The sequence below is a fragment of the Oncorhynchus kisutch genome, linkage group LG3 (assembly GCF_002021735.2).
Source record: "Oncorhynchus kisutch isolate 150728-3 linkage group LG3, Okis_V2, whole genome shotgun sequence".
Taxonomy (NCBI): Eukaryota; Metazoa; Chordata; class Actinopteri; order Salmoniformes; family Salmonidae; genus Oncorhynchus; species Oncorhynchus kisutch.
The window spans coordinates 14,063,533-14,084,193 of record NC_034176.2 but is presented as its reverse complement, the minus strand read 5'-3'; the positions used below and the strand labels follow the sequence as shown (position 1 = coordinate 14,084,193).

General features: G+C 42.5%; 1 protein-coding gene across 1 annotated transcript in view; it reads left to right on the top strand.

Moving 5' to 3' along the window:
* The window catches only part of LOC109872521 (cotranscriptional regulator FAM172A homolog), a 363,856-nt gene that overhangs the window by 159,468 nt on the left and 183,727 nt on the right, over positions 1 to 20,661 (top strand). Inside the window, exon 8 of the mRNA XM_031817675.1 lies at positions 18,712 to 18,831. Within this exon, the coding sequence (XP_031673535.1) occupies positions 18,712 to 18,831 (120 nt within the window). The remainder of the gene's footprint in view (positions 1 to 18,711; positions 18,832 to 20,661) is intronic.

Here is a 20,661-nt window from a genome sequence, read left to right as displayed (position 1 = left end):
TCGTGGCTTAAGAACCTTCCTTTTACTTTTCTTCTTCGCCGCCAGCACTTTCTTGCGTCTCATATTGTTGCATTTTTTAGATGTTCATAGAGAAAGAGATGGAGAGAAAGAAAGACTGAGATATGGAGAGAAAGAGAGTGAGATATGGAGAGAAAGAGAGTGATATATGGTGAGAAAGAGAGAGATATGGTGAGAAAGAGAGTGAGATATGGAGAGAAAGAGAGAGTGAGATATGGAGAGTGAGATATGGAGAGAAAGAGAGTGAGATATGGTGAGAAAGAGAGTGAGATATGGAGAGAAAGAGAGAGTGAGATATGGAGAGTGAGATATGGAGAGAAAGAGAGTGAGATGGTGAGAGAGTGAGATATGGAGAGAAAGAGAGTGAGATATGGTGAGAAAGAGAGAGAGTGAGATATGGAGAGAAAGAGAGTGAGATGGAGAGAAAGAGAGTGAGATATGGAGAGAAAGAGAGAGTGAGATATGGAGAGAAAGAGAGAGTGAGATATGGAGAGAAAGAGAGAGTGAGATATGGAGAGAAAGAGAGTGAGATATGGAGAGAAAGAGGGAGTGAGATGTGGAGAGAAAGAGAGTGAGATGGTGAGAAAGAGAGAGTGAGATGTGGAGAGAAAGATAGTGAGATATGGAGAGAAAGAGAGTGAGATGGTGAGAAAGAGAGTGAGATATGGTGAGAAAGAGAGAGTGAGATATGGAGAGAAAGAGAGTGAGATATGGTGAGAAAGAGAGAGTGAGATATGGAGAGAAAGAGAGTGAGATATAGTGAGAAAGAGATAGTGAGATATGGAGAGAAAGAGAGAGAGTGAGATATGGAGAGAAAGAGAGTGAGATATGGTGAGAAAGAGAGAGTGATATATGGAGAGAAGCCCTCCTCTTACTCTCTCAAATTGCACAGATTATTTTCTTCTTCTCTCAAGTGGAAGATCCTCATGACTGAGAAGGGAAAGTCCCTTGTCTCTTTTAGCCTTCATTGTGTCAATGACTCTCCAGTAACAATGGCAGTCTGTTTCACCATGTTTTAAAACAATAATAATATTCTGTCATTATACACTTATACACATCTGTCAAATTCCATATAGGCCGCTAAGGTCACGCCGCAGTATGCACCGTACATAGTTTTTGTGTAGGCCCACTTATGGTATTCCATTGTTATGATGAAGTGGATGTTTCCTTGTATGTACACTAATGTGCAAAGCATTGAGTATAGCGTCACTTTTAGAGGGCTTTCTGAATGGTTTCGCTGAGGGGTCACTGAAGACCTACACATACATTCTCTAATAGGTAGCCCAACAGTTACTGGCGAGCCAGCAACCAGGGGGTTGCTAGTTTGAATCCTGAGTCTGAAGAGTGTTGTGCGTGCATGTGCACCGTCCATTATTTCAGCCTGGTTACTCCATGGGTTCTCTAGTCCTCAGGGGCCACAGCCATTCCTGTCCTTTTCCCAAATGTCTGCCTGGTACGGCGTGGCAGGGTAGCCTAGTGGTTAGAGCGTTGGACTAGTAACCGGAAGTTTGCAAGTTCAAATCCCCGAGCTGACAAGGTACAAATCTGTCCCACTGTTCCTTGGCCGTCATTTTGTTCTTAACTGACTTGTCTAGTTAAATAAAGGTTAAAAAAATAAAAATAAACATCCTGTCCCGGCAGGCACCGATTCCTACACACTCACACTCTGCCCCCGGCAGGCACCATGCTTGTTTCAAACGCAGACATGGCACACTAGCACACATACGAACACACAAGGCATATATTGTATGTATTCACCTGGTTCCAAATGCCTCAGTCTCACCTTCACCCCTCCACCTCTCACTGTGCTCTGGGGCAATTATGTAGACATGTCTTATTTGACCTTTGACCCCAGCTAGAGCAAGAATGTTATGCTCAGCATTTCCAAGGACAGGGAGGGGCTCTGGGAGCAACTTCACTAACCTCTCAACTCTGGGTGTCTGGGTGTGTGGGTGGGACAGAGCCTTGTACTGTAGCAACTCTCAGATCACTGCTCCCGATGTTACAGTCAGGTCAACCATCAAACACATCCATCTCCTGGCCCACTTGCCCCTCTCCCTCCAGCCTGACTGCAGCCTCAGGTCAAGCTCAAACGAACACTGACCTATCTTCCCACCCACACTCCTTTACCTGCTGTCAATTAATGACTTCAAGTAATTTCATCTGACAATCCCTGTTCCAGCGAGAGGCTACAGCAGAGATGTCACAGGGATGACCTTTTCGACCATGTGCAGCCAAGAGCAGTTCTAATTTCTCCACTTAAGAATCTGAGACAAACCGGGTAACTTCCTTTGCACTTTGCTAATGAGTTATTGAGTTGAAACAATGCCCCGGCAAATATTGTCTGATTTACCTTGACTCCAGCAAGTTTCTGGTGCTATACTGTCTCAACGCCATCAATCTTTATGGAATATGAGTACGCTCACACTTCTCTTCGTGTCTGTATGTATTTCTCTCACTCAGTCTAACACACATTATCCCTTATTTTTCTTCCCTGAACTCTCTCTCTCTCTCTGTATCTCTCCTCTCTCTCCCCTCTATCTTTCCGCCTCTCATATTTTTTTTTCTGAGCTTAACTTTCCATAGGCAGTACCTGGTAATTACCCACAATGCTACAGTCATTATTTTCCCATCTCTGCCACTAATTTGCTCCATATCGTCTCCTCACCCTGCAGACCGTTGTGTCTGGAAGGGAAGAGGGCTGAAGGGAAGAGACAGATAGATGAAGGAAGAAAGGGAAGAGAAGTCTAGAAGAGTCCACATCCAGGACAAACAGGTGTTTGAGTGAAAATCCACATTCAAATAGCTCCAGTTCTAATACCAAACCATGTAATCACCTGTCCCTGCCGCTTGTTTAATATTTCATCATTAGGCCAATTGAAGATAATTCAGTTAGTCGCTGTAAGTGACACATTCAATATTCAAATGAGCAGGTGTGTTTACTCAGTGTGTCTTCAGAGAGAGACAGAGCCAAGCCGAGATGTGTGTGTGTGTGTGTGTGTGTGTGTGTGTGTGTGTGTGTGTGTGTGTGTGTGTGTGTGTGTGTGTGTGTTTGCATGTAACCTCGAGACCTGTCACTTGTCAGCCCTTTAAATAAAACACACCTCATCCCCACTCTCTGTCTCACTCTCTTTCTCTCTTTTTCTCAAGTCAGTGTCTGTAGCCATGAAGTGCTTTGAAAGGCTGGTCATGACTCACATCAACACCATCATCCCAGACACCCTGGACCCAGTCCAATTCACATACCGCCCCAACAGATCCACAGATGACGCTATCTCTGTTGCACTCCACACTGACCCTTTCCCACATGGACAAGAGGAACACCTACATGAGAATGCTGTTCATTCACTACAGCTCAACATTCAACACCATAATGCCCTCAAATCTCATCACAACGCTAAGGACTCTGGGATTAAACACCTCCCTCTGCAACTGGATCCTGTGCTTCCTGACAGGATGCCCCCAACTGGTGATGGTAGGCGACAACACATATTCCAAGCTGACCCTCAAAAAGGGGGCCCCTCGGGGGTGCATGCTTAGTCTCCTCCTGTACTCCCTGTTCACCCACGACTGCGAGGCAGCGCACGACTCCAACACCATCATTAAGTTTGCAGACGACACAACGATGGTAGGCCTAATCACCGACGACGATGAGACAGCCACCAGGGAGATGGTCAGAGACCTGGCAGTGTGGTGCCAGGACAACAACCTCTCCCTCCAACATCAGCAAGACAAAGGATCTGTTTGTGGACTACAGGAAACGGAGGACCAAGCACACCCCCATCCACATCGGTGGGGCTGTAGTGGAGCAGATCAAGAGTTTCAAGTTCCTCGGTGTCCACATCACTAAGGAATTATCATGGTCTACACACATCAACACAGTCATGAAGAATGCCTCTTCCCCCTCAGGAGGCTGAAAAGAATTAGCATGGACCCTCAGATCCTCACAAAGTTATACAGCTGCACCATTGAAAGCATCTTAACTGGCTGCATCACCGCTTGGTATGGCAACTGTTTGGCATCCGACCACAAGGTGTTAAAGAGGTTAGTGACTGGGGCCGAGCTCCCTGCCATCCAAGACCTTCACACCAGACGGTGTCAGAGAAAGACCCAACAAATTGTCAAGGACTCCACAACACAAGTCATATGGTATTATCTCTGTTACCGCATGGCAAGCAGTACTGATGCACCAAATCAGGAACCAACAGGACCCTGAACAGCTTCTACCCCCAAGCCATAAGACTGTTAAATAGTTCAATGGTTTACCGGACTATTTGCTTCGACCCTTTCTGCACTAACTATTATAACTAATACAGTGCCTTTGCGAAAGTATTCGGCCCCCTTGAACTTTGCAACCTTTTGCCACATTTCAGGCTTCAAACATAAAGATATAAAACTGTATTTTTTTGTGAAGAATCAACAACAAGTGGGACACAATCATTAAGTGGAACGACATTTATTGGATATTTCAAACTTTTTTAACAAATCAAAAACTGAAAAATTGGGCGTGCAAAATTATTCAGCCCCTTTACTTTCAGTGCAGCAAACTCTCTCCAGAAGTTCAGTGAGGATCTCTGAATGATCCAATGTTGACCTAAATGACTAATGATAATAAATACAATCCACCTGTGTGTAATCAAGTCTCCTTATAAATGCACCTGCACTGTGATAGTCTTAGAGGTCCGTTAAAAGCGCAGAGAGCATCATGAAGAACAAGGAACACACCAGGCAGGTCCGAGATACTGTTGTGAAGAAGTTTAAAGCCAGATTTGGATACAAAAAGATTTCCCAAGCTTTAAACATCCCAAGGAGCACTGTGCAAGCGATAATATTGAAATGGAAGGAGTATCAGACCACTGCAAATCTACCAAGACCTGGCCGTCCCTCTAAACTTTCAGCTCATACAAGGAGAAGACTGATCAGAGATGCAGCCAAGAGGCCCATGATCACTCTAGATGAACTGCAGAGATCTACAGCTGAGGTGGGAGACTCTGTCCATAGGACAACAATCAGGCGTATATTGCACAAATCTGGCCTTTATGGAAGAGTGGCAAGAAAAAAGCCATTTCTTAAAGATATCCATAAAAAGTGTTGTTTGAAGTTTGCCACAAGCCACCTGGGAGACACACCAAACATGTGGAAGAAGGTGTCAGATGAAACCAAAATTGAACTTTTTGGCAACAATGCAAAATGTTATGTTTGGCGTAAAAGCAACACAGCTCATCACCCTGAACACACCATCCCCACTGTCAAACATGGTGGTGGCAGCATCATTGGTTTGGTTTGTCAACTGTGAGACCGTTTATAGACAGGTGTGTGTCTTTCCATCATGTCAAATCAATGTAATTTACCACAGGTGGACTCCCATCAAGTTGATGAAACATCTCAAGGATGATGAATGGAAACAGGATGCACCTGAGCTCAATTTCGAATCTCATAGCACAGGGGGTGAATACTTTTGTAAAATAAGTTTTATTTTTTTATTTTTTTATTCTTCTAAACAACAGTTTTCGCTTTGTCTTTATGGGGTATTGTGTGTCCATTTTAGAATAAGGCTGTAACATAACAAAATGTGGAAAAAGTTAAAGGGTTTGAATATTTTCCAAAGGCAGCGTCATTACTGTGTAAATCTATGAAAGAGAGTAAGAACCATGAGCCTCATAGGTTTTGTATTAAAGTCAATGTACCCAAGCGAGGACGGAAACTAGCTGTCCTCCAGCTACCCCATGGTGCTACCCTACAGAGTGCTGTTGAGGCTAATGTATTCCTCCATTACAAAACAGTGTGTTTTAATCAATGATTTGGTGACATGAATGTATTTAGTTTAGTTTTATCTAAAAATGATCACTTTTTTATGTTTCACTATTTTTATGGCCCTCCCCTTCCTCTGAGGAGGAGCCTCCACTGGTACATATCTACCTCAATTGCCTCGAAACCCCGCACATTGACTCGATACTGCTACCCAGTGTATATATTCAGTACTGGTACCCAGTGTATACAGCCCCGTTATCGTTACTCATTGTGTATTTATTATGTTTCTATTTTCTTTTAGTTCTATATATTCTCTCTGTGTTGTTGGCAAAGGCCTGTAAGTAAGCAGCTCACTTTTAGTCTACACCTGTAGACTGTCTGAGCGCTATCTATTTCCTGGGAGGGGCGAGAGAACAGCTGCATTGCTTGGTTTTTGTACATGCACTTTGTGACAACCGCTGGTGTAAAAAGGCCTTTATTTGATTGATTGATGGAAGGAGATGGATTGATTATAATTTGTTTTAGTGCGATATTCCACATGCCCGTATTGCAAAAATATTTTTCTTTTTTCTTTTGAGCGCTTGTTCTGCCGTTGTCTTTTTGCCCTTGTCTCCTTCACTCCTTCTGTGCTGTGTACACCTTCCCATTGACACACACACATCAAGCCCCGGCCACTCACAACAATAACGATGAGAGATTGCTTCTTCCTCTCTGACAAACGGTTTCAACTCACCGTTTGCATTTAAGGTTTGGTCCAACAGAATCGGTCATATTGATGCCGAAACATATGGAGCCACTATGTTACTGTGATAGAGAAGATGATCTTTCTATCTACACCCTTTTTATGTCTTAACAACTCAATTTGAGCACAGAACAGGCACTACTAAAACGGGAGTACCAATCTGTGTTTTATAAATGTGCAATAAGCATAAAACCAACTGTTCTACCTTGTTAACTAGCAAATAGTTCCGGGTTGGTTAAACTTGAAATATAAAGATTAGCTGGTTATGAGACCTGTGTTTAATTTTCTGCAATTCCTGCTACAATAAATGAGTCATTATGAGTGAATATGCAGTATGCATGGTTCTGGTTCAATTTGGAACCAAAATGTCATTTTTATAGACAGACTTGAAAGCCAGATCAGTGATTACTACAAATAAGCAGGTTAAACAATTTTGATAAAATAATGCCATTATTAGTGGGTCTGAGGGTTGTGGAAGGTTTCTATTTAGCCTAGATGTTTTTTTTAGCAAAAATCTAAATCTATATTGTGAATCGCCCATAAGTTAAAAAAATTAATAATTATTATTATTGAGATATAATGTTTAGGCCATATCGCCCAGCCCTAGGAGGGAGGGGAAGCCTGTGGTGGTTGTTTGTCAGTGTGTGTTGATACTGTTGGATTCATTCATTCCTGGGTTGGTGGGCTGGGGTGTTTGTCTTGGCATTAGTGCTGTTATTGTTGCCATAGCTGGGTTCTCTCCTCTCCCTGCTTCTCATAAATGTCCTGTAAACAGAGAGGAGAACGTGGGGAAAGAAAACAGACAGTGAGTTTCTGGAGGACTGTGGGAGTGTGTGGGTCTCATTGATGAGAGGGGTGTGGATGGGTGGGGAATTGAAAGCACTGGTTGTCTTTGTACTGTTTTATCCTCCTCTTTCAAACAAGGCAAAGTTTGATACTGACCAATCAAGGGCGTTGGTCAGCAGACTCTTTAGTATCAAATAAAATGTTGTTGATCACATACACATGGTTAGCAGATGTTATTGCGAGTGTAGCGGAATGCTTGTGCTTCTAGTTCCGACAGTGCAGTAATATCTAACAAGTAATCTAACAATTTCACAACAACTACTTAATACACACAAATCTAAGTAAAGGGATGGAATAAGAATATATACATACAGTACCAGTCAAAGGTTTTAGAACACCTACTTATTCAAGGGTTTTTCTTTATTTTTTATATTTTCTACATTGTAGAATAATAATGAAGATATCAACACTATGAGATAACACACATGGAATCATGTAGTAACCAAAAAAGTGTTAAAGGAATCAAAATATTTGATATTTGATATTGTTCAAATAGCCACCCTTTGCCTTGATGACAGCTTTGCACACTCTTGGCATTCTCTAAAGCAGTTTCATGAGTTAGTCACCTGGAATGCGTTTGAGCCAATCAGTTGTGTTGTGACAAGGTAGTGGTGGTATACAGAAGACAGCCCTATTTGGTAAAAGACCAAGTCCATATTATGGCAAGAACAGCTCAAATAAGCAAAGAGAAAAGACAGTCCATCATTACTTTAAGACATGAAGGTCAGTCAATATGGAACATTTCAAGAACTTTGAAAGTTTGTCCTTTGGTCTAGAGTCCAAATGGGAGACTTTTGGTTCCAACCGCCATCTCTTTGTGAGACGCGTTGTGGGTGAACAGATAATCTCTGCATGTGTATTTCCCACGGTAAAGCATGGAGAAGGAGGTGTTATTGTGTGGGGGTGCTTTGCTGGTGACATTGTCAGTGATTTATTTCGAATTCAAGGCACACTTAACCAGCATGGCTACCACATCATTCTGCAGCGATACGCCATCCCATCTGGTTTGGACTTAGTGGGACTATCATTTGTTTTTCAACATGACAATGATCCAACACACTTCCAGGCTGTGTAAGGGCTATTGGACCAAGAAGGAGAGTAATGGAGTGCAGCATCAGATGACCTGGCCTCCACAATCCCCTTACCTCATACAAATTGAGATGGTTTGGGATGAGTTGGACTGCAGAGTGAAGGAAAAGCAGCCAATAAGTGCTCATCATATGTGGGAACTCCTTCAAGACTGTTAGAAAAGCATTCCAGGTGAAGCCGGTTGAGAGAATGCCAAGAGTGTGCAAAGCTGTCATCAAGGCAAAGGGTGGCTATTTGAAGAATATAAAATATATTTACATTTGTATAACACTTTTTTGGTTACTATATGATTCCATATGTGTTATTTCATATTGTTTACAGTTGAAGTCGGAAGTTTACATACACCTTAGCCAAATACATTTAAACTCAGTTTTGCACAATTCCTGACATTTAATCCTAGTAAAAATGCATTGTCTTAGGTCAGTTAGGATCACCACTTTATTTTAAGAATGTGAAATGTCAAAATAATAGTAGAGAATGATTTATTTCAGCTTTTATTTCGTTCATCACATTCCCAGTGGAATGTGATGAATTAGTATTTGGTAGCATTGACTTTAAATTGTTTAACTTCGGTCAAACATTTTGTGTAGCCTTCCACAAGCTTCCCACAATTTTGTGAATTTTGGCCCATTCCTCCTGACAGAGCTGGTGTAACCAAGTCAGGTTTGTAGGTCTCCTTGCTCGCATACACTTTTTCAGTTCTGCCCACAAATCTTCTATAGGATTGAGGTCAGGGTTTTGTGATGGCCACTCCAATACCTTGACTTTGCTGTCCTTAAGCCATTTTGCAACAACTTTGGAAGTATGCTTGGGGTCATTGTCCATTTGGAAGACCCATTTGCGACCAAGCTTTAACTTAAACTTCTGTTAAACTGATGTTTTGAGATGTTGCTTCAATAGATGCACATAATTTTCCTGCCTCATGAAGCCATCTATTTTGTGAAGTGCACCAGCCCCCCCAGCAGAAAAGCACCCCCACAACACGATGCTGCCACTACCGTGCTTCACGGTTAGGATAGTATTCTTCGGCTTGCAAGCCTCCCCATTTTTCCTCCTAACATAACAATGGTCATTTTGGCCAAACAGTTCTATATTTGTTTCATCAGACCAGAGGACATTTCTCCAAAAAGTACCATCTTTGTCCCCATGTGCAGTTGCAAACCGTAGTCTGGTGTTTTATGGCAGTTTTGGCGCAGTGGCTTCTTCCTTGCTGAGCGGCCTTTCAGGTTATGTCGATATAGGACTTGCTTTACTGTGGATATAGATACTTTTGTATCTGTTTCCTCCAGCATCTTCACAAGGTCCTTTGCTGTTGTTCTGGGATTGATTTGCACTTTTCACACCAAAGTACGTTCATCTCTAGGAGACAGAACGTGTCTCCTTCCTGAGCAGTATGACGGCTGAATGGTCCCATGGTACCTTCAGGCATTTGGAAATTGCTCCCAAGGATGAACCAGACTTGTGGAGGTCTGCAATTTTCTTCTGAGGCCTTAGCTGATTGCGTAACATCATGGAAAAATCTAAAGAGGCACTGAGTTTGAAGGTAGGCCTCTCAGTTACCTTTGCCTTCTTGGGTACGGGAACAATGGTGGTCATCTTGAAGCATGTAGGGACAGCAGACTGGGAAAGAAAGTGATTGAATTTGTCCGTAACCACTCCAGCCAGCTGGTCTGCGCATGCTCTGAGGATGCGGCTAGGGATGCCATCTGGGCTGGCATCCTTGCAAGGGTTAACACATTTAAATGTCTTACTCTCGTCAGCCATGGAGAAGGAGAGCCCACAGTCCTTTGTAGTGGGCCGCGTCGGTGGCACTGTATTATCCTCAAAGACGACAAAGAAGATGTTTAGTTTGTCTGGAATCAAGACGTCGGTGTCCGTGACGTGGCTGGTTTTCTTTTTGTAGTCCGTGATTGTCTGTAGACCCTGCCACATACGTCTCGTGTCTGAGCCGTTGAATTGCAATTCCACTTTGTCCCTATACCGACATTTCACTTGTCTGATTGCCTTTCAGATGGAATAACTACACTGTTTGTATTCATCCATATTCCCAGTCATCTTTCCATGGTTAAATGTGGTGGTTCGCGCTTTCAGTTTCGCGCAAATGCCGCCATCTGTACATGATTTCCGGTTAGGGTAGGTTTTAATAGTCACATTGGGAACAACATCTCCAATGCAGTTCCTTGTAAACTCATTCACCGAATCAGCGTGTAAATAAATGTTATTCTCTGAGGCTGCCTGGAACATTTCCCAGTCCACGTGATCAAAACAATCTTGAAGTGTGGATTCCGATTTGTCAGACAAAGTTTGAATAGTTCTTGTCACGGATACATCCTGTTTGAGTTTCTGCCTATAGGACTGGAGGAGCAAAATGGAGTCGTTGTCAGATTTGCTGAAGGAAGGGTAGGGGAGGGCCTGGTAAGCATTTTGGAAGTTAGAGTAGCAGTGATCCAGTGTATTGCCCGCACAAGTGCTACAATCAATATGCTGATAGAATTTAGGTAGCCTTGTTCTCAAATTTGCTTTGTTAAAATCCCCAGCTACAATAAATGCAGCTTCAGGCTATATGGTTTCCAGTTTGCATCAAGTCCAGTGAAGTTCCTTGAGGGCCGTCGTAGTATCGGCTTGAGGGGGATATACACGGCTGTGACAATAACCGACGAGAATTATCTTGAGAGATAATACGGTATGTATGTGCCTGTGTTTGCGCTTGTATCTGTATGTGGGCTGGTCCATTATCCATAATCAACTGCTTACTGTTCCTCCCTGCTTGCTGTCTCACACACCTCTCACTGTTGTACAGTATATGGAGCTTTCACAACTGTATTTGTATTAATTAGATGGATACAGGTCGAGTTGTCTGATCTTTGTCTGACTGATTAGTGAGGACTAGGTTGGAGTGACACTATACACAATGGAGACTGTGTGTCTGAGTGCAGAGAGAGAGACGCTATATCAGCCCAGTGTTCCTCGCTGATTACTGAGAGAGAGAGAGAGACGCTATATCAGCCCAGTGTTCCTCGCTGATTACTGAGAGAGAGATGCTATATCAGCCCAGTGTTCCTCGCTGATTACTGAGAGAGAGAGAGACGCTATATCAGCCCAGTGTTCCTCGCTGATTACTGAGAGAGAGAGAGACGCTATATCAGCCCAGTGTTCCTCGCTGATTACTGAGAGAGAGAGAGAGAGAGAGAGAGACGCTATATCAGCCCAGTGTTCCTCGCTGATTACTGAGAGAGAGAGAGAGAGACGCTATATCAGCCCAGTGTTCCTCGCTGATTACTGAGAGAGAGAGAGAGAGATGCTATATCAGCCCAGTGTTCCTCGCTGATTACTGAGAGAGAGAGAGAGAGAGAGAGAGAGAGAGAGAGAGAGAGTGTCAACCTGCCCAGCTAGCTAGATCTGAGATAATCATTTAACACTACATTGTCTCCCTCTCCTCCACGACTCACTCCATCACTCTTTTGATCTATTTTTTACTCCTCCAAAGGGCTATGAATTAATGCAAATCAAAAAATCATTCACTCAAAAAGTAAGATAAGCAACATAAATGTACAGATTTTTCAATCTTGGAGTGTTGGGTATATGGTAACCGTGTGGAAAGCTCACTGGAAGCCTGAGAGGACCCTTATATTGTCTATTCAAGAGAGAGGGCAAACTGTCTATACGCTATTCACTGTTGGCTACTGTCAACAGTGCCACAATCAATCCGCACTCATACACATGCACTTCAAAACACCAGTGACAGTCATCACTTGAAGATGCTGGCAACAGGTGAGCAGTAGGGAATGTCAGACCTGGCACACACTTTGGATGACCAGGGGGGAAAAAGGAAAAGTAAGAAATAACTCATTTGGCAGGCGTGTAACAGGAAGCTAGTCTCTGAGGGTGGCCCGCTTCACAAGAGCTAATTAACCCTGGGAAATAATAACCTCAATATGTAAATGCTGTTTAGATAATGCAAAGTGCTATTGGGCCAGGTAGTCAAATAGAGGAGGTGGGTGGGTGTTGGGGCCAGCTGTCGGGATTCTGTGCTGGGGTGATAAGGGGAAGACGCTACCTGTTTGTCATGACGATCAAGCCGGTGCTGTCCGATGCTAGCTACTTTATACTGTGACATGCTGAAACTGGACCTCACAGAACACACAGCTAACGGAGAGGTAAAGAAAGGTTGCTAGCTATATTTGGTTATGAAAGGTTTTTACACAAATTACTTCAGATTAGCTAGAGCCACACAGAGCAGTCCTTCATACACAGCACCTAGCCATTTAAAGACCTTGATGCTCTTGTCTATCTATTCAATTATTGTGGGGGCATTCGGCTGTTAGTGAGAACCACATACCAGATTTTTAACAGGGTCGTTAACAATTGAGTTTTCAGAGTATTCTAGACGTCGGAGTAAAACAAGAATTTAACATCCGTATAGTGACCATTATTAAATGTGTAATTTGTTTTCACATGCCCATTTCTTACCATTAAGAACCAACGATGTGCTAACTTTTTGTAGCATTTCTGACAATGCTAACTTTCTCAGCCGAAGCGCAGACGGGTTGAACAACTTGGTTGCTCGGCTGAGGTTAATCAGTTAACCTACACACTGAAGAAGGCTACAACGCCTAAAAGTCTGTGTAGAGTGTCCCTGATGCAGTGAAAATAAAACATTTGAGTACAGACCCATTACACCTTTTGTTAATCAATAAATGCAAACATATATTTTAATTAAGCTAACATTACCTAGCTAGTGTTAGATTGCTTGTCCAGCAGCTAGCTAACACCAGCCGTCTAAAAGCTAGCTAACAGTTTGGTTATGCTAGCTATTTGGTTATGGAATGTTTTTGCACAAATTATTTCAGCCGTTACCTAGCTAGCTAACTAGAGCCAGACAACAACAGCTGACCTCGACACATATGCTAGCTAAAGTTAGTCACATCCAAATGCCAATCCTATGTTTGTCCACAAAACATAACTAGTTAGCTAGCTACATCAAAAACAACACCAAATGTTGGGTTTATTGTCACTCTGCTAGCTAGCTATTGTTGCAAAAGCCCATTGCATGCACTGTACAGTGCATGCAATGGGCTTTTGCAACAATAGCTAGCTAGCTACCTACTCCATAGTCCAAGCCATGGTAAGAGCTCGCCACATTTCACTGTCAGACAGGACACAACACAAACTGTAGCTGAGAAAGTATAAAAGCAAAGCTTGCTTTCATATAATTATCCCTCCTGTTGTGTTTGTTTCATGTGAATTAATTCTGTGTTCCCGGTCCAAAATGACCACCCCATTATAGCTGATTATAAATCCATAATAATACATACATTTTCACCTAATGTTGTGTTACATCTTTATATCAACTTAAGTTATTGTGAACATAACAAGTTTTGAACTTCTATTTGCTATTAACCTGAGCTCATACAACTTGTTTTTGAGTTAAAAAAAAAGCATAATGTATGGATTATTTTGACTAATCAAATGCTCAGATGAAACATAGTGCTATTTATCACAGACTACTTTGTGTCAAAGTTTAACAAGGACTCTTTCCTCCTTATCAGTGTCATGTTCAAAGATATGATCAAGAGCCTCACATACAGTATATCGTTTGGTCATTGTGCTGCCACAGAATGAATTGTGAGCAAGGCCTCAAAAAAGCTTTATTATATACCAGAGCTTCGAGAAAAGTTCTACATATTATTGAAACAATGTTGCAATTGTTTGTGAGAATGCCATGGGTGTGGTTCCCTTGGGGGAAAGATTCTATTGGGGAAAGGTTCCTGTGGGGGTTGCCATGGATGCCAAGAAGGGGAGTGAGGTGTGTGTGTGTGTGCTCAAACACACATGCATGTGGGGGTCTGGGAGAGGAAGTGTGCCCATCTGATGAATGGGCATGTGACAGAACTCAATGTTATACACTTATTGTAGTCTCACCCATTAATTTCTAATGACCGGTCATTTTTGACCGGGAACACCACAGGTGTACAAAAGTTCAATAAAATACCCCAAATGTAATGAAAATCATCAAAATGTATTTTGTGTGTTCAGATGCCCTATGTGTACAATGTCATGGAACCTTATGACAACCGATTAAACGAACAACATTTTTTCAGAGAGAACTTGTAAATCGGTCTAATTTGACCGGAACACAGCAAGAGGGATAAAAAGAGTTTGAAATGGTAGTGTAATGGGATTAGTGTAGTGTGTGACGAATCCAATACTTTAACTTGCATGCAGTATAAATCACACTGTTGTGGGAGAACCTCCTCTAAGAGTCTGAACTAGGCTGTTTGAGATGTTTTGAATCCTAGTCAACCTGCCTACACATTGTTTGAAGTACAGTAGACCAACATAGCTACTGTAGTAGGTCAAAGCTGTGTTCTGGAAAACCTTGGTGGAGTAGGCATCGTGGTGCCCATGTAAATGTTCTTCATGTTTAGCTTCAAACCAATGTCTACTTCTCAATTATGAGGGATATTAAGACGGTCATGTGTGTAAGTCCTGATGACCACCTAACAAGCCTCAGTAGGGAAGGTCATGTGAAGAGAGAGAGAACAGCAGGTGTAGTTTGAGTTAGGGATTATGAAAAAGAGCCCTTGTAGATGAATGGTGACTCAGCGAAGGAGAGGACGACTTCAAAGGACTTGTTGTCACAGGCCTTCAGACAGCCGACTCTGCCCCACCCCACCCCAACACACCCCTCCTCCCATGGTGATCAGGGTGGGGAAGGGCGCAGTGTTACCCACCTTTGCATCACCCTCCGTAGAGTCTGGCTCTGAACACAACCACCCTCCCTCCTTATATAATTACAACAGCAAACATAAACAAGCCAAGAGTTTATACTTAAATCCTAACTGGTTTATCTAGCAGATTAATAAGAATGTCTAACGCCATGTTCAGGAATGGCCTTTTCCCTTGTATTCAGATTACAACCTTTCAACAAATATTATGGTTGAACTCAAATGTACTATTTGATAAAACATACTTTTTTGGGGGAAAACAAAATTTAAAACAATATAATATTTGTAAATTATATCATAAATAGGACTGGTGGAGTTATGTCACACATGCAGCTAACAAAAATATATGGAAACGTCAAGTGGAAAGGGGAGCAAGTAAGGAACTTCTCTGTCGACCCTGCATTAAAAACCAAAATTGGTTAAACAAACAAAAAAGTTTACCACTCATTTAAGGACAAAAACATTTTGCCATGTAGATTGCAAAGTAGTTGGGTAGAGATTTTAGATGTACGGATTCCATGGTATATGGTTTATGAACTGGTACACAAAATGACACCAGATTCAAAACAGAGTTTTTGTATTTAAATTATTATACAAAATTCTTGCAACCAATACAATGTTTATGCAGGAGCAGTCAAAAGTTTGGACACACCTACTGATTCTGATCAAACTCATTCAAAGTGGGTTCTTTATAAGTGTAGAATAATAGTGAAGACATCAAAACTATGAAATAATACATGTGGAATCATGTAGTAACCAAATAAAGTGTTAAACAAATCAAATTTAATTTGAGAATCTTCAAAGTAGCCACCCTTTGCCTTGATGACAGCTTTGCACCCTCTTGGCATTCTCTCAACCAGCTTCATAATTCTGTGTAGAGCCATAAATTAGCCACAAACTTTTGAATGGTACTGTATATTTAAAAAATTAAAGCAGAAATGATTCAAATTGTTTTTTCCCCATACATTTTTGCGTAGGGGATTTTAGTTAAACAAGCTAAGAGGTTAATTTACTGTACCTCCACACGCACGCACACGCACGCACACACGTGATCGCTCCAGCACAATAACAACAGCGAATCAACAACTATATTGAAAAGTATTTTGTCTGTTTTCAATAGTCAATGCTTGGGTGTGCGTGGGTGTAAGCTGTGTCTTCAGTGAAATGGCACAGCATTTTCCCCTGACCTTTATGAAACAAACAGCCATTGCCTCAGATAAGCCACTAGAACCGTCAGTCACAGCATAGTGTAAAACAACCGCCCCAGACATTTAGGCTAAGTGCGCATGAAGCTTTGTTACCATTTACACCCCTCTGTCAGCTAACCAGACTGTTTTTGCTCTCAAATGTCTTTGGAGTGGTTTCACCAAATGACAGAAAGGGTATTTATTTGCCTGCTGAAGATGGAGCATGTCACAAACAATTGCACTTAGTGATGCTCCGTTAAAACACAACCCACGTGTGTGGACTTTATGGTCAGATGTATTGAATCTCATCTGATTTGTGCATGCGAGTGCATGTGTGTGATTTGATTGACCATTGTTCATGCATATACTTTGTGTGAGTTGGAATTTAGTTTGGTTTAAAATACGCCTACCTACGGGGTGTTTGCCGCCATACAGGTGCTCCAGGTACAAATTAAGATTTAAACGTTACGTATCGTAGCCTATTGAGTTTACATTTCGGACATTTGCAATATGCAAGACCTATTGATCCAGTGAGCAGTCAGTATTTCTAAAAACAAACCACCCTCTTCCATCAGCAGTGTTTCATTTTATCACTGTCCCTGGAATAGATAGGCCTTCATGCTTACTGTGGCAGAACCATTTCTGTTACTTTCCCTTTCTCTCTTTATGTCTCTCATATTTAGTTTATCTTTATACAACGGGTGGGTCTAAACCTAGATGTGGATTGGTTAAAGCTACATTCCAGCCGGTGTCTTTTCGACAAGTTGCCACCAGCTAAATCTTTGACGTTAAAATGCCTATTTACTCTGTTCCATTTGACTGCCCAATCCACTGTCTCATCAGCTCAGCCGGGTACTTTATAAAGTAGATCTACACTGTAAAAAGCGTTGAGACATTATCTCACATTTATTTTAGACTGTTTAGTTTTCAACAGCGGAGATTTGTGTAAACCTTGCTGTCTGTCTCTCCAACATTTGCGACATTGTTTCCATATTGAAATTCGATCTCCTGCTGTCCCATATTAATGAACGTGTCGGGACGAGACAGACAGACAGGCAGCTTTTCTCAGCCAGTCGAAATCATGAATCAGCTGGCATCATTTTATGGATATTTACTAACAAAATTAATTTGAAAAAGTTCAAATGAAATGCAGCTATGTTGTTGGCGAGCTTGTCTGAACAACAGTGTCCTGATGGGAGCACGTTTTCTACGTCAAGTGAAATCGTGCCTCATTAGCTCATTGTTATGGATGTATCCAAATAAATCTCACTAGAAAACAGCTTAAACAAATGCAGCTACTTTGCTCTTATTCCGGCTGTGCTTTTTGACGTTACTGTCATTTATCCGTAGTTGGCTAGCTAGCAATAAGAACGTTGCCAGCCAGGATGTCAGTAAAACATTTAGAACGAACGACTGGGTCGCATCAATAGATACAGAACAAAAGACTGAACGACTGGGTCGCATCAATAGATACAGAACAAAAGACTGAATGACTGGGTCTCATCAATAGATACAGAACAAAAGACTGAATGACTGGGTCTCATCAATAGATACAGAACAAAAGACTGAACGACTGGGTCGCATCAATAGATACAGAACAAAAGACTGAATGACTGGGTCTCATCAATAGATTCAGAACAAAAGACTGAATGACTGGGTCTCATCAATAGATTCAGAACAAAAGACTGAATGACTGGGTCTCATCAATAGATTCAGAACAAAAGACTGAACGACTGGGTCTCATCAATAGATACAGAACAAAAGACTGAATGACTGGGTCTCATCAATAGATACAGAACAAAAGACTGAACGACTGGGTCGCATCAATAGATACAGAACAAAAGACTGAATGACTGGGTCTCATCAATAGATTCAGAACAAAAGACTGAACGACTGGGTCTCATCAATAGATTCAGAACAAAAGACTGAATGACTGGGTCTCATCAATAGATTCAGAACAAAAGACTGAATGATTGGGTCGCTTCCCCCGACAACCCTAGATTTGTATCGTGACTATATGAAATAGTATGAATGAATTAATAAAAATGTTTCTAATGAAAATATGTCAATCATTATTTGCAGATGTTGGTAAACCGTTGTATGAAAGTGATAATGCCCTCGAAGCCGGTCTTGGGAGGACTTAGTCTCAGGCCTAACAACACCCGTGCCAATATATCCTCCAAACACCTGCTTCTCTGGCATTATCACTTAATTAAATCAGTCTTTAAATCCATCTGTCTATTTTTGTCTGCCTCTGATTTCTCACCCCTTCTTCAATCTTCCTCTCTCTGTTGCTCCTGTGTGTTTTGTGTTTGTTTTGGCGCTGTAACGTGAAGTCCTTGTGTTACAGGAAAATGGCTCCCCCGAGGAACACTTGCTGTACGTGTGGGACCACTTTGTGTCCAACGCTGCCGCCAGGAATGTCTTTATCGTGGCGCACAGCTATGGAGGCTTGTCATTGGTGGAGCTGGTGAGTGGTTGTTTTCCTCCTCTGGTCTTGTCTCTCACGCATCGCCCCTCTAGCCAACCACCTCTGGGACAGTCAGCCAGTGTGAGTGTGAAACGTGGTGGAATTATTACAAATAAATAATGTTTGGTTTCTTTGATAAAGTGCTGCTTCTGTTAACAAGCCAGTTCATCCCTGTTCTAGGGCACAGTCCTCTTCCTCTCCTCTGCACATCAACACAGAGAGAGGGGGAGAGAAAGAATTAAACCATGCTGCAGAGGGAAGAGGTGGAACATGTAGTTGGAGGAGGAAGAGGAGTGAGGAGAAAGGGAAGGGGAGAGGGTTGAATATACTATAACTTCCTGGAAAATAGCTTATTCTGTGATCTCTATTGCTTCTCAGGGTACACTACTGAAGCGCTGTCTCTCCTATTGAGTCTATAATAAAGTCTAGCCTATTTCTGTAGTGTTGAGGTTCTATATATCAATCAGTGTTGGGTCTCTCAGTGTTCAGTATTGGCAGCCTGCAGGCTCTGTGTTTGCTGTGTTACTTAAGACTAGGCTGCAGTGCTCAGGTAGCAGGTGGTAGGCTAAGTGCTAGGCTCTCACAGCTCTCTCTCTCTCTCTCTGCAGTGCTTAGATAGCTATGCTGGGTGCTAGGGTCACACAGCTCTCTGTCTCTCTCTCTCTCTGCAGTGCTTAGATAGCTAGGCTAGGTGCGCTAGGCTCACACAGCTCTCGCTCTCTCTCTCTGCAGTGCTTAGATAGCTAGGCTAGGTGCACGAGGCTCACACAGCTCTCTCTCTCTCTCTCTGCAGTGCTTAGATAGCTAGGCTAGGTGCGCTAGGCTCACACAGCTCTCTCTCTCTCTCTCTGCAGTGCTTAGATAGCTAGGCTAGGTGCACAAGGCTCACACAACTCTCTGTCTCTCTCTCTCTCTCTGTCTCTCTCTACAGTGCTTAGATAGCTAGGCTAGGTGCTAGGCTCACACAGCTCTCTCTGTCTCTCTCTACAGTGCTTAGATAGCTAGGTTAGGTGCTAGGCTAGGTACTAGGCTGGGTGCGCTAGGCTCACACAGCTCTCTCTGTCTCTCTCTCTCTACAGTGGTTAGATAGCTAGGCTAGGTGCTAGGCTCACACAGCTCTCTCTGTCTCTCTCTACAGTGCTTAGATAGCTAGGCTAGGTGCTAGGCTCACACAGCTCTCTCTGTCTCTCTCTACAGTGCTTAGATAGCTAGGCTAGGTGCTAGGCTCACACAGCTCTCTCTGTCTCTCTCTACAGTGCTTAGATAGCTAGGCTAGGTGCTAGGCTCACACAGCTCTCTCTGTCTCTCTCTACAGTGCTTAGATAGCTAGGCTAGGTGCTAGGCTCACACAGCTCTCTCTGTCTCTCTCTACAGTGCTTAGATAGCTAGGCTAGGTGCTAGGCTAGGTACTAGGCTGGGTGTGCTAGGCTCACACAGCTCTCTCTGTCTCTCTCTGCTCTGACAGCTTGTGCAGGAGCCTGGTGGTGATGGTGGTTCTTTGATCTGTTGGATTTACTGGTAGACTCTCCATGAACCCACATTATTTAAAGCATCTCTCTGCTTTTCTTTTGAAGAAGGTTGTGGGCGGTGTGGGGTGGGCACTTGTCCCACTGCTAATTCCAGGAATATCTCTCTTTTTTGTCCTGTACCTGCTTTTAAAATATATATTTTGTCATTTTAATGCCTGCTAAATATTCATGTGGTGTTTTGTCCGTGACAGCCATTCTCTCCTGGGCTCTGTGTGCCGAGGATTCTGCCTGGTCCTCTCTCATCACTCTTTCTTTCTTTCTTTCTTTCTTTCTTTCTTTCTTTCTTCTTTCTTTCTTTCTT